Source organism: Schistosoma haematobium, chromosome ZW (genome assembly GCF_000699445.3).
Source record: "Schistosoma haematobium chromosome ZW, whole genome shotgun sequence".
NCBI lineage: Eukaryota > Metazoa > Platyhelminthes > Trematoda > Strigeidida > Schistosomatidae > Schistosoma > Schistosoma haematobium.
Genome location: NC_067195.1, coordinates 28,042,844 through 28,057,965, shown reverse-complemented (window position 1 = coordinate 28,057,965; position 15,122 = coordinate 28,042,844). Strand labels below are relative to the sequence as shown.

At 36.3% G+C, this 15,122-nt stretch overlaps 1 protein-coding gene across 1 annotated transcript in view; it reads left to right on the top strand.

The window, feature by feature from the left end:
- The window catches only part of HERPUD1 (Homocysteine-responsive ubiquitin-like domain member 1), a 117,355-nt gene that overhangs the window by 85,347 nt on the left and 16,886 nt on the right, over positions 1–15,122 (top strand). Inside the window, exons 1-4 of the mRNA XM_051210908.1 lie at positions 9,519–9,684; positions 9,719–9,821; positions 9,855–10,201; positions 14,229–14,438. Coding sequence (XP_051070933.1) covers positions 9,580–9,684; positions 9,719–9,821; positions 9,855–10,201; positions 14,229–14,438 — 765 coding nt within the window. The 5' untranslated portion in view covers positions 9,519–9,579. Of the gene's footprint in view, positions 9,685–9,718; positions 9,822–9,854; positions 10,202–14,228; positions 14,439–15,122 lie in introns of the transcript that reaches the window.

The window sequence follows — 15,122 nt, the reverse complement described above, 5'->3', positions numbered from 1 at the left end:
TTTAAATTTTGTCGTTCAAAAACAAAGCAAATACCAACATCCTGCTGAATGACCTACTTAGAACGATAGTATTCATAATCATAAGTAGAAAAAAAATTAAATAATTTATGGAGTAATTAAAAGTACTTTATTTAATTAACGTAATAGAAATATTCCCAGATCTATCCAAAATGTACTCAAATAGTCACAAATGAACCAGGGGTTGCTGGACCACGTCCAATAAGACTGGCTGTTATATACAAAACACTTATTATTTAATTCAAATGGAATAATTAGGTTTATTCGAAAAAAAGTTCTATTAGCTGGGTAGACTATGTAACTTGTCTTTAGAATCTATCCTATCCCTTGTTCTTGTCCAGCGTATCAGGAGAGTTACTTTCAACACTACTCATCAATTCGTGATTTAGTCATCCTCCATGAAGATGATATTAGTAGATTATAGTTAGATTGACATGAAACTTCGGTATGTCATCATCGATCTCGATGATACTAAATCTAAGCAGTGCTATAAGACTATCCGGAACCAAAGTATTGTTACATTTCAATAGTCTCAGACGCAGTGCGCAAACCAACTTCCGTAAGATGTTATGAAGTACCTCAGGCAACGTTTCTATCTCATAAATTTAGAGACTAAAACTTATCAACGGATCAGTATTTTAGTTAGGAAGATGAAAGCACGTCACGTGGTATAAGATAATCAAGATTGGAATGCGAGGTCAACTACTTCAGAGAAACGTTTTTGTAAGCTACCTCTTAAAAAAGTGGCCGTCGAGAATATTTTATTTTCTGTAGATGTTGGCCAAGATTACAACTTAAAGTAATTTGTTATTAGACATAGAACAAGGCTTCAAAAACTGAATTTATATTAAAGTTTGAAGTTGTATAGACCACTAGGTGTCTGTTTAAGAGAATTATAAATGTCATCGTCAATTAGGGATTTAGAGTGATGACCAGTTTCAAAGTTTATTCCTGGAAACCGAAAACAATTGTTATCGATCTGTGTACTTTGAAAAGTGATCTAAGATATCTCTGAAATCTATCAATCTAGCTAAATGAGTCTTTAAGCACACTGCAAATGCAGCTGGCATCGACTACAAACTTCCCTTTAAATCTAAATCGAAATGACACATAAGTCATAAAAATCATGACTCGGAATCCATGGATCATTGTTGTTTAGCTTTCATTTAAAGTTTGTAACATAGTATTAATGTTATGACGAACTCTTACGACGTTGGGTAAAAAAGTTTCTGATACAAGTTACTCAATACCATTACAAGCTAAAATTGGATGCAGTCGGTAGGCTACACGGCAGTGTTTGAAAGATAACTCACATATCCGAAAATGAACTGAGAGAACCACTAATCGTGGACCACCGAAGATCCTGTGCTTACCTTGAGATAAAAGACTTCATAAGTTAGATTTGTGCATACTATCCAATCGTACATTATGTTTTGACTCAGTTACTATCCATAGAATAATAAGAAAGTATTTAAGACATGATATATGGCCTCTGTTTTACTAGGTTAGATTAACTTGAAAGTGAGACATGTACCCATGAAACACAGGTTTGTCTTAGTAGTAATCTATTCATAAAACCTAGTTTCGGAAAATTAGTGTTTGCATCTTTGCTGTATCCATTCAAAAGATTAGATGTACAAACATAACCATACTTCATAATTACTGACACAGATATTAAACCTATTTTTAAAGAAGAATTTGGGGACCTCTGTAACCAGTCAGGCTTGAATCTTTTAGGTTTTTGAGTATCCATAACCTAGTTTGTTATTCATTCATCTTTCGAATTTTCGTATCAATGATTAACCACGAAATCTAAAATATTTGTTTATATACGATGATAAGTGCCACCGAAAATCGTTTAGCTGTACAACCCATAAAAATGTGGTGAGACCGAACTATAATCACAAATACAGTAGGTAATAAATGTTTGCAAATAAAAGTAGTGTCGTCTGAATCAACTTAGAAACAATTTAAGTACTTGTTTTTGCTAGAAAATTTATATTTAACACTTAGTTTATTAATAGTAAGCGAACTATGGTTGGATTTTAATAGATATTAAAAGAATGGTGAGTAGCTTAATTGTTATTAAAATAATTTATCACACATTTTGTACTCTAAAAGGAGTATCTATGTTAAACTACAAAACAATTTATATGGTTTTAAACCACTTCCAGTTGCGATCTGATTAGTTGAAGTTCAATTAATTTTCATAATGAATAAAATGTTACGACTTTTACATTTGAAAATAATTTGATCAGAAAATCGTTTAAGTCATTTGGGCAGTTTAGAATTTAAAAAATTTTACACTGAAAATTTATCATTTGAGTGTGTAGTGTAAGTTTTCACTATACAAGTTTCTAACCACAATACTGAGGTAGAAATTTGTTTATTTGACGCATTCCATACGCATTTCTCAACCCTACAATGGAATGATCACAGTCTAGAGAATGGAACTTAAGAAAATAAACTAATCCGTAACGTAACTTGGTTAGTGATGTGTAGACGAGAATGATAATGATTGGTTGTCTGCTTAGTCAGACATGTAGATAGTCTGACAGGTGTCAGAGTGTTATATATTCCCCTATCCTTATAATAATTATTATTGATTGTTCGTCGTTATTGTACTGTGTCGGTTTTTGGTATGGTAATATATTTAAGTTCTAGTCAGGCTAATCACGTGTTCTTGATCTGAGTTATGTTGAAGTCCTGTAAAATAGACACGGGGGGGGGAATCTAGTGTGGATATTCGTCTAAGGTAAATTAACGTCCCATACGTGTAAACGTGAAAACCCAACCGTTATAACAGTTAGAATACAAAAATTGGTGTATAAATAATAAATAAAATGTTCAGTGAAAACTTGTAAATTATTATCGAACCGTAGTAAATACATTTTCGCTTGTGAAAGTATTAATCACAAATTAAATAGTAGTAAAATAATTGACGAAATTCATAGTTCAGCTAAATTACCTTGATGTGGTCCGTAGAATAATTGATATGTGTGCAAACCCGTCCCATAAAACTAATCAACATGCTTTGAGTGGAACTAAGAGTGCAGTGCTAGATACGTTGCCTTTTGTGACTAATTATGTAAAAACTGGTAATATTTCGTTACTGAAGAGCTCAAAATGGATAAAAATATCTGTTATGCAACCAGAAAATGGATATATCAGCTGCGTGATCAATTGATTTCACAGATTAACATATCACATCTGGAAAAAGCGTTCATACAAATGTCGAAGTGTTCTTTTCAAGATGCTAGAACTGCGTGTATTAATTATTAGGCAGTGCATGGAATTGACTTCTAGGACATCAAGAATTCTAATACAGTGCTTAGTTATCCGAATTCGACGTGTACTCAAGGCCATACAGATAGGCGTTTAATTGACCATAACACTCGTTCTCGCGGAAATATGGTTGACATTTCAGTGAGGATTTTCAAAGCAGGTGACAAGGGTGAGCACAAGCTTGGTGAATATTTGTCCTGTGGTAAATTTCACACACGTAATTCATGTGTATTTCATCATGCTAAATGCTTAATGTGTTGTGATATCGGACACATCAAGTCGGTTTGTAAAACTACTGTGTATTTCGCTTCAAGTAATGCTAAACATTGTAATGCAGCTCTTATTAACTTGGGTGATTCTAATGACTATATATTATTTTTATTTTCAACTTCGTATTCGAAAACGATTATATTTATCCAGTGGTGCCCTTTACTATTTTATTGTTGAAACTGACAGTATAAAGTCCATCATTTCGCTTGGGCAGTTGAAGTCACTAAATCCTGATGCTATAATTATGCCTATCGAAGTTTCATTTTTAGTATCACTGGTTACTAACTTTCCGTTCTTGTGTTCTGTACTTGGCTGATTAAAGATGATAAATCCCCAATTATAAATTGTGAATTTCTCATCAGTGATTGTGGACCGTCTAGAAAATTTAATAATGCTTCAGCGACAGCTTTACTTTCTGACCACTGGGCATAATTCTAACTAAGTGCTGGTTACGGAATCCAAAGTCCCCTCATTCTCATGTGCAGGCAAGAAATTTCAAAACCCCGGAAGGAAACGTCAATTCTACTACTGCTGCAAAGTTAAAAGACCCGTAGAGGAGCTTTTGGAGATTACATAGAAGGGTTTACATCCTAGACTATGATCAAGAATGATGTTAAGTATGATAAAATGTTGGCTCATTTCTTCACATTCATCGGCAAGAATGCCTGCAGTTTACTAAAAAATCTGGTACAATAATTCGAATACTTCTAATTATCATAACAAGATATATTTTCACTTGTAATCTTTGGGTGGTTGGAAATAAAATTTATGTAGAAGGAAAGAAGTGAGGGAATAAACAGAAAATAATATCTTGTGTGTCAGGAGATCAATCACGATAGTGATAAATAAACAAAAGGTTTTTAGATCATTGCATAAAAAGAATTAAACAAGCAAACAAAATTTCAGAGATCCTACTTTGTTTTACAGAAAACTAGATAGGTACTGGACCTTGTTTGAGTAAATCATCAGTAATCTACTAATATTTCATGGGTGAGACAAATCGCTTCCAAAACGAAAGTCATCAAAGAGACTTTTGAACCGGGCTATAGTTTTAGTGTGTAGGGCCAGTGAAATGTCGTCGAGCCCTAGCCAAATCATCCGGCAGTTGGATCACTGAATGTCAAACAAATCATCGCTCCATGCCAAGGTCATGTACAACCAACGCGCATTAGTTAATCGTATGCCATGGACTGGCCCATGCGGCAGTGGTCTTACTTTCGCTTGTATCTACTTTAATCAATATATATTTCTGTAATAACGTTCTCTGTGTTGTACAGTCTTCAAAGCATCTATGGTACCTTGATACGTCAATGGGGTAGTCCACGTAAGGTGCTGACCACGAGGTGTGACTTCGACGTTAGTTGGTTCGTCACACCATTCACGTCTAACTCGAGTAGGCCTCCAATCATTTTCGATATAGATCATCTACGTTGATGATCTATAAGTGCAACAGAGGTTCGCTGGAATTCGGTTCCACACTGTTGAACAGCGGATAACTAAGAAATTTTGATGTGAGTTTGTGTAGATGCTTGAGATCGACAGAATATTCTTTTTGTTGTGCAGGTTGTGGAATTACTTGAAGGAGGATGAAGAGGTAGATACCGAAGAATAAGGAATACTATTTATAAGACAGTAGATTGAGTTTGATTTAATACGCCTGATCCAGAGAGATTCTAACTTGAGTTGTTGGAATTCTCGTGAATTACTCTTACTGTAGGAATACATCCCAAAACCTTTGATGAGTCTCTCTTGAACACATTCAATTTTCATTAAATCATCCGCAATTACCATAAACTAAAATACCATATTCAAGTATAGATATGATACTTTCTTTACATAATACTAATCCAGATCCCATGTCATTGAAATTTATCATTATGAATCCAATATGCTTTAGATACTTACTATGCAATGTGCTCAGAAAAGTTCAAAATTTCCTTATACATTAAACCCAAGTCGTGAACAGTGTTGAGAATTTTCAGTATGTGTTTGTGTAGAGCCAGATCCGTGTTAGCTCTGAGCCAATGCAAAACAATCCACTTTCATCAAAATTTAGCGACAGATTCCACCGCACAACCTATTTGTATAACCTGTTTATTTCTTCTTGGATTATAGTTGAAATATGACTTTTTGGCAGAAGATCTATCGTACTGAAAGAGTTAGCACATATCATCAATGACTTTTGCTTCTTCAACCGGTCGAAAGTAGTATATTCTGTCGCCTATTAACGTTATTTATTTTAATCAGTAGCTTAATAATTTCATTCTCCTGGTTGTCACGACAGAATGTTCCTCTTGACGAAAACGTGAGTATGGTTACTTAGTTGAGTTGAGAAATGAGTTTGTCACTGACTGCAATCTAAGCATAAATAATGAAAGGTTTATATACGAACCATGATCTGTCAGAGTCAAAAAGAGAGAACCTTTAGGTTTTCGTCATAAACTCTCTTCCTTTTCCTCGATACAACGTTGTGAGAGTCCAATTGATACTTGAGACCTTGGTAAGTTGTTAAAGCAAACAGTCATGGAATTCAGGACGTCCATCACTAGTGATAAGTCGTGGAATGTCGGAGTGGGAGGCTAAGTTCTCTATAAGTGCTTCAGCGGCAAATTCAGCTGAAATATTCATAAGACGACTGACCGATGATCGCCCTGAGAACCTGCCTGTTCAAGGGAAGATGCAACGGAAACAAATTGAAGGAGATAGTAGTTCAATGGTATCAGTATGAAGTGACCAGATCTGACATTCTCATTGGGAAGGGAATTGAGTGGAGCATAACTATATAAGTTAATTTTATGTTTCCATCAAGTAGTATGCATCTTTGGATTCCTGTGGTGTTTGAATGAACTAATGATTCCTTTGTACTTGTTGAATGCTTGATTTCGAATTCTAAATACAGTACATTCGTTTGTGCTTACCTAGTACTTCTTGATCCGATTACGTTATTTATGGGATTCTTAGTTCATACTATAATTCAAATACTTCTAATTATCATAATTCCGCGACCCTAAAATCCGAGTGTTTTAAAATTATTTTGTGATCTGGTAATTTCCCAAATTAAACTGCACTTTAGCAAGGCGAAAATAAGAATTGTAATTTACAACATATAGGTCGCACTTTAAAAATATGGTTCTCGTCTAGTTTGGAGATACTTTTTCTTAGAGAGAGTGTGCATGGGGAGAAATTTGCTAATGACGACAGTACAAGAGTAAAAATAAGACGATTCGACAATGAAAGTTAACAGCTTATAGTTTTAAACGCGTTACAAAACTGCGATATGTAGCACGCCAAATCAAACTGAATTGTATTGCTATTTTAGATCGAGATATATAGCATACGTCATTTAACTGCACAATTATTCGCCACAAACCTTTGTAGTCTAGTACAAAGGAGGACAAGATCACCCGCTACTGTTCAAGACAACGTGCTGAAAACTTTGTTGCTACTACCGTCAATGTGGGGAAAGTCGGGAACAAAGATGGAGGTGTCTTGGACATTCTGTGCTTCCACAACACTGATATGAGAATATGTTGTGCGAACGGCACATGAACTAATAAGAAAGAACTTGACAATGAGTAAGTAGAAAGACGTATTAGGCTCCTACGCTGAAGTATCGTAAAGTCTGACATACAACTTGGGTTCTTGTAACAGAAAATGGGTTCTGACGAAATTTGAAGTGGGATCTCGTGTGTGTACTTTATCAAGCGGCTTAACTTTCCCAATCTTGTGAAACCAGCATGGTCAGCATCAGTGTTAAGTGCTCACAAAAGCTATTTAACGACAAAGTCATTTTATCGTACCTCGCATGATAACTGGCACGTCTAGCTATAAAAAAATGTACTCTGAAGAAACTCCTCCGTCGTATGCCTAGAATGATTTGTGATTAAAACGACAATAGCTCTGCTAAATACACTATATTTGACTGAATATAATCCACTCTCCTCAAGAAGAAAGCAGATGACTGTTCATAAGCATCCACTTTATGTTTAATCACTTCCTCGATGCATTTGTCATAAATAGTCAAAGCACTTATCCGTTTGCCTAAATTAATAGTTTCTAGCTAGCACCTTTCAATATTTTCAAACTACTGGTAGCTTCCCAGATAGGTCGAAAGAACGTACCTCCAGAAAGTCATCTAGCTAGGGCAATTAGGAATGAGCCAGTCCTAGAAATCGAAATAACTTCTTAGAATAATCTAGTAATGGATGATCGTTCTTACTTCAAACGTTGCTTAAAATGGACCTGCACTCTAAAATTCATAGAGTAGTTGATTTCTTATAACCGGTGATAACTGGTGATAACCAGCTAGTGTTATTTCAAACAATTATGAACCGACAAGAAGTTAGTGCCAATTCAGTCAAAAAAGTTTCATTTTTCCATCGGAAATTCGCAACAGTCAGCCATGGTCAAAAGTGATGAGAATTCACTTCAGCACAAAAGACAATGGTATAAAATCCAGTCTGTGTCATGGCCTTAGAATATATGAGAATATGAAAAAATCTGATGAAATACTACTAATCTCAATAGGACCAGGACTTCGAAAAGTCCCAAGAAAGAACACGAATTTGAATTATCAAGTATGGAAATATGTTGTGCTATCGTAAAAGATCTAAACATAACATAAAATGCTTAATTTAAACATTCAGTGCATGATTTATTCAGTAAAACATCTAGCCATAATGAACATAAACAATTTTATGCCCTCTTTGTTCTCTCTCAGCTATTTTTACGGAGTATGTTCTAGGTTTTTTAATTACAATGAGCTTAGACACCAGTACATTCGGTATGTAGCCAAAGCACACACAAATCTTCACCAGTCAAGAAATTTTTATAGTACCATTTAAAACGTACGCCTGGCTTCATCTCGAGAATCATAGTACTGTTGTACTTCCTCTCCTCAAAAGAGTTATAAATCTCTTAGACCGAGTACAGAGATGGGCTGCGAAGTTAGTGACATGACTGACGGAAGGTAAGCTGAGGGCAGAATTAGCCACTTGTAATTCACCATGGATTTTAGAAGGATCGAATGTTGTCTGATAACCGTACATAAAATACGCCGTACGTCAAGTCACCCCAAAAAGAATTCTATGTGAACTTTAATAACTTTGTCCTTACACTTTTTCATATTATACTGTCGGCATAATCAACCGACTTACTTTGGCTGACGATTTTCTTCTGTTCGTTCTTCAAAATATTAACTTTAACTTTTCAAGTTGCAATCAGACATTTTCTTGCCTGGTAAGGCGATAGCTGACAGTCCCACAAACTATGCTGTCCTTGGATAATTAAGCTCAAGATCAAACTCTGTTGAGCTATTCATAACTATTGCGGTTGTGTGGATAAGCTAATATTAACGGAATTTTTCAAAGCCTTTTGAAATCGACGACTGAGCGCCAACCACAGAGTTGGTTTGTTCTTGCTATCCCAATTATACTGGGCGAGCCATGAAATTAGTTCGGGGACTCAGATCCAAACTGGACCAAGAGGACCTCAAATAACTGTATCTCTACCCATTAAAATGTAGGCGTCTCAAGGCCGAAATAATGACCCAAAGAATCGCGAATACTTATGGACACCGCTTTAGACACTTACGTAAGCCCAGCCTCAACACAAAACTTAGGAGCAGCACCCAGAAATGAGAAGCACATGACAGAATGTACTGTAAGCACACCTTCTTCTCCTCTAAAGTAGATGAATTCTTGGATTATATGCCCGATAGGGAGGTCTGAGATACTTCTCGGAAGTCCTACAAGAGGAAAAATGAAATTCTTGAGGATTTACGACAGTATTTCACTACGACTAACAAGTATTTCTCTTTCGTTTGCCAAATGTATTATTAAGTCCGTACCTGGAGACCTCGGTAAAATCGAACGCTTCTTCTATTTCGTCTACAATTATTTTAACCATTTTGATGTCAGATATTCATTGGACATTTCCAGTTGTCTGTGTGTCTTTCAAATTTGTCGGTTACATGTAACAAGTTTTTTGCGTTAGCTGGCTGTTGACATGATGATGGGAACCAAAACAGCATCGGGAGACGCCGTTTTGCTTAATATGCGAGGTGAAATGCAACAATTCGATAACGACAAGACATGGAATGTTGTATATGAAGTATGAATCCCCAGCTCTATATTGATTGTTCTAGCAATTAAAAAATAAGTCTACAGTTCTGACTCAGAATTCTTCAGTCGATGCCGCTAGGGATGTCAAAAACCGATGGAAGAATCGCTACCGGGATGTTAGTCCGTGTAAGTCAACCAACAGCCTAAACATTTCCTTAGTTGACTCTACCAGGGTTTTCCTATGTAATGCTCGTGATGGTGACTATATTAATGCAAGCTTTGTCTTCATTCCGGAGGTGCCGTCCAGAAAATATATACTCACTCAGGGTCCAATGCAGCAAACTGTGAATCATTTCTGGCTAATGGTTTGGGAGCGACAGTGCCCTGCCATTATTATGCTCAATCGCCTTGTTGAAAAAGGCTCTCTTAGGTGTCATCCTTATTTTCCTTATGATGGTGGTCCTTCTGTACTAAAATTAGAAGACGTTAATCTAAATGTCGAGTTGGAGTGTGAGATAAATGCAAAAATATTTATTAGTCGGAAATTCATCATTACAAACATTAAGGTAAAACATTTTGCCATAGTCTTCACATAAGCACTTTTTATCAGCTCATCTTTCTGATAAAAGTAATCAATATTGGCTATATAAACAACTCAATCAATTAAAAAAGTTTGGTTTTAGAAAAGTGTAGTATAAGTTAGAATATTTAGAATGAACAAATGTTTAGTATTTCGTGAGTTATTGACTAGTGCATCAAAGACGCTGTTTATTAATTGGAGTTAAGAGTTAGAGTTAGATTGAAAGGATGTCGTACACGACAATCATGTTTATAGTCATAGCGATGAGTACTTATGAAGATAGATATTTGACTTCAGATGTTAAGGTTTATGTATTTTGAGTTGTGCTTTTATTAGTATTGTGACTAGTGAGATCAATCTACGTATAATGAATGTCAAAGGAGCTTTTGCTAATTCGAATGATCTGTAACGCCTTCGTGATGTTATTCCGGCTGTAGAAAGTCGGGTTGCAGCTCATCAACGAGAGCAGTTGTGCTATGTGCTTAGTAAACCTGTTTTTCCAGTTTGAGGCTCTTCAACGACTCCGCGTTCGATAAGCGTTATCTCCGAAGGATTCCTGACATTCAGTGGCAAAACCATGTCAGTAATGCTGAAGTTCGGTAATTTGTCCTGGGCCAGTAGTGTTAATTCGGTGTCGCCATCTTGAAACACTGGCTTTGGTAGCGAATGTCGTCCAGTTTCAGTTTGGGAGGGACAGGAGGCTTGATGGCCTATGTTAGTCCTGGCAATTGTGGTCTCTCAGTTGACCCAACTTTCTTTTGAAATAGTCGACGGATGGAGCCTCAACCACGTGCTGAGGTAATGAATTCCGCTCGTTGACGATTTGATGGGAAAGTCGATAGTCAGCTGACAAGTAATTTGTTCTGGGCTTGTGAACTTTTTTGGAGTGTCCTCGTAAATTCTCAGTTTTGGAAGACAAGAAAAATGTGGGCATATCAGGTGCAAATTTATCACTAAGCAATTTGAAGACTGTAATCAAGTCACCTCTAGTTCTGCGATATGACAACGGGAAAAGGTTCAGCTTGGCCAGTCGAGCTTCATACGGAAGCTTCGCTATTCCGGGAATCAGCTTAGTCGCCGTTCTTTGAACCTTTTCCAGAAGCTCACTGTCTTTTCTTAAGCAGCGGCTAGCCGCTTGTATGCAGTACTCAAGTTTAGGACGTACGAACACTGTATACAAAGTCAAAAACGTCTTGGCGTCGACATGACTAAAAGCCCTACGTATTGACCATAAGGTTCTAAAACCTTTGGCGTCTATTGCACGGCAGTGTGCAGTAGTCTTTAGGTCTTGGCTAACGATGACTCCTAAGTCATTATATGTCTGGACCACAGGTAGCTCAGTGTTATTCATCATGTATGTATTTGTACCTTGATGACCGATAGGCATCCCACCAGTATCCACACAGTGCTTCATGTTCCCACTCTGGAACTTGCCAGAAGAAGTGGACAGGGTCAGTTTATGACATGGTATCGCTATATGGAAGAAGGCTTCATAAGAATAGCGTCTGTCGACCCATTATAACTTTATTGGGAGCTTAGCGATAGTGCAACTCATTGTCTCGGGACGTTATCAGACATGATCAGAGTAAAAGTCAACGATGGTCCTGCTATAATTACTTTTTACATCCTTAAAGGTAAATGGTTGTATTGGTAACTAAACTGCATCCTGTTCTATACTACGCTTGTTCATATATATTTTCCCCCTCTTTAAATATATTCCCATTTCTCATGACTGATCATTCTGTCGTCTTACACCTAAACTGACCTGAAAAATGTGAAGAATAAGCTCGACCAGAAACTCAACTACAACTTCGTGTGACCTGGCTCGTGCAAGAATGGTATAATATGGAAGATCCACCTAGGGGAGTTGGAAAACCTTGATTCCAAACAAATGGTGTATGAACTCATTGTGGGTCACCTGCTACCGTGAGACTACATCTCCTAACGTTCGACTGACTTGTAGATTAGACCTTTTAGTGAAAAGCACAGGGAGTGACCCATAAGCAAGCAACCTGCTTCGGTTTGGGCACCCGGACAGTATTCCAGTCCTCACGCAAATCAAATGAAGTATGGCGCATATGTATTTGATAACCCCTTGTACCAATGTTCATGTATTTGAATAAATAGAGTGATGAACCATAAATAGGAACATTTTCTGATTTCGGGACTCTGAACATCAACTCAACGATGGAAACGACTAAACCTCGTTTCTTTCAGCCCATGTTAATAAGTCTCAGTAGAGGACTTCTATTCCTGCTGGATTGCATGTCGACTTCGATTACGGTCTGGTAAGAGCATGTATTTTCTTTTGTCGCACTAATCGTAGAAAATTCAGTAAAATACTCATAAACTATACTTTTAACATGAAATGATCAAGAATGCATTCAGGCAAAATTATCCAAACATTTGATCACTCGTAAATAAAATGTCCAACCCGATCTGAGAGTTCTCATGATAACTACTTGGGTTCAGTCACAACCTTTTTGTGAAATTGTAGCGCCTTATTTTCCGGGTCATACAGTTACATCAGTATTTTTTTTTTACTTACGCCTGTTACTCCTCGTGAAGGAGCATAGGCCGCTCACCAGCATTCTCCATCCAACCCTGTCCTGGGCAATCCTTTCCAGCTCCTTCCAGTTGTTATTCATCCTTTTCATATCTGCTTCTATTTCCCGACGTGATGTGTTCTTTGGCCTAACTAACTCGCTAAAAAACGCTCACCAGTATTTTATGTGGCAGGGTCTTTTGTCATTTTTGGGCCTATCTATCTTAGACCCTCCCATCGTAATGAAACAGCGTCACCTTTGTGCCGCTTATCTACAGGAAGACTGGGTGACATGGCTCAGAATTGGTCACAATGGCGTAGGTGTATACACTCTGTCTTCCCTGAAGAGTAAGTAATAATGACAAGAAACATTCGTCAACTAGATTCCGTATTTTGACCTATTTGTTAGTATAAGCGAATTTCAAAACCCATTGCTTGGTTAGCCAACATTTCCTGCCCCCATGTTTATGAAATGTGTCAACCACGAATATTTTCATTTTTCGTCTTTGCTACTACGTTTATGTTTTAACAATTATCCGATAGCTTTTCTTAACCAATATTCTGTTTTAACAATTAACCCGGAAGTTTTTAAAGAAAAATTTATTAAAATCATATATTAACCTGTGGTCTGATTCATAAGATACTAATTAACGTCTCAAATGTAATCAACTATATTAAGGCGTCAAATATTGAGGGTTTTTGAGAACACAACCTGTCTTACAGAGATTTTCCACTCACTGCTATGTAAATTCTTTATCACCTATCTTAATCACTAGGTCAATTTATTACGATTAGTTACTCATGAGGGGATACTGGACTCTGAGGGCGGCATCAGGTGCTCAGGTTACCTTGGTTTTGTGGGTAGTCTCACTATCGAGTATATACCATGCTAGCCATGAATTCATGTGATGGTTCAGTGATTAGGAGCATACGACTGCCAGCCGATAAGGTTTGAACACTTTCATCTGCTTCGGTCTTAGCAACCGAGTGGTATCACAAGTTCCTACATTGAGTGTGTGGATCGAAGCCAAGTATTCATATCTGTATCAGATAAATAGATAAAAACCATGAATTCTAATTTGAATGTGAATAGCATTTACGCATGCTATAAAAATGTAGAGGTGTTAAAAGTTTCCCAGTGTGACTAAAATATTAACTTTAAATGAATGTAAATGTTTTGTCTGTCCTAATACTATCAACAATACTCCCAACAATCTATTTTCCCCTACGATCCCACGTTTGTTAGCAGCTGACCGTTTACTTTTTTAAAAAGGAATTATCCACTTTTGACAACAATTGTGTGCTTTATAGTTTGATACTTAAATTCTATTTGTTTAATGTTGTGATGTCCACGCCAAATGTAACATTGCTATTTAAATCTGGTTAAGAATGAAGATTAAACTCGTCAGAGCATAAAATGTTGTTTTTATTCAGATCTACTAATTATTTTAAGTTTCATTTTATTCAGACCAATGAAGCTCATCATGTCTTGCACATGCAGTATACTAATTGGCCCGATTTTGGGATACCTAATTCTCCTAGCGCAATACTGAATTTTCTTTGGTCTGTTAGAGCTTCGGGTGCATTAAATGATCCGTGTTATCCACCAGTTATACATTGTAGTGCTGGTATTGGACGATCAGGAACATTTGTTTTGATAGATCTAGCATTAATCTTAGTAAGTTGAGTTGATTTTCAATGCTAACTATATGCCTGCCTCTACATATTCTGCTGATTTTTCGTGTTTTTAATGAAAATAAAAACAGAAAACTGTTCCTTATTTTATCTTTCGGAAGAAAATGTGGACAAATTTACACAACTTGTGGAGAATTAATAATTTAATATCTATATATTGCTTTATTTGGCACATACACTTTCATGCAATTGGTTCCCTTTATGAATTTAAATAAAGCAAGAACAAATATTGGTACAGAATAGTATGAATTCATATTATTTCGAGGTTTCTCGTCAGCTGCTTACAAACCAAAAATGTGATAGAATTTTTACATTGAGATAGAGTGAGAACAATTGACATAGATGAGTGTAAATAACTGGGTTACAATAATAACTATATATATATGCTGGAACAGGTCAGAGGTCAAAAGGAATTAATTCGGGTTGAGTGGTGTAATAATGGAATTGAATAATCATAAGATAGGTTACGTAATAATAATTAAATAGAATTTGAAAAGTTAAGATAATTTAAGAGGATCGGGTGGTGGAAATGTGTGAATAATAATGTGGTTTAAGAATTATGTAATAGGGGAGGAGTATAAATATTTTAAAATAAATAAAAACAAAAACAAAATAAAAAATAATAAGAAATAAAAAAGGGTTACCAGGGTAGTGATAAGTTAACTAA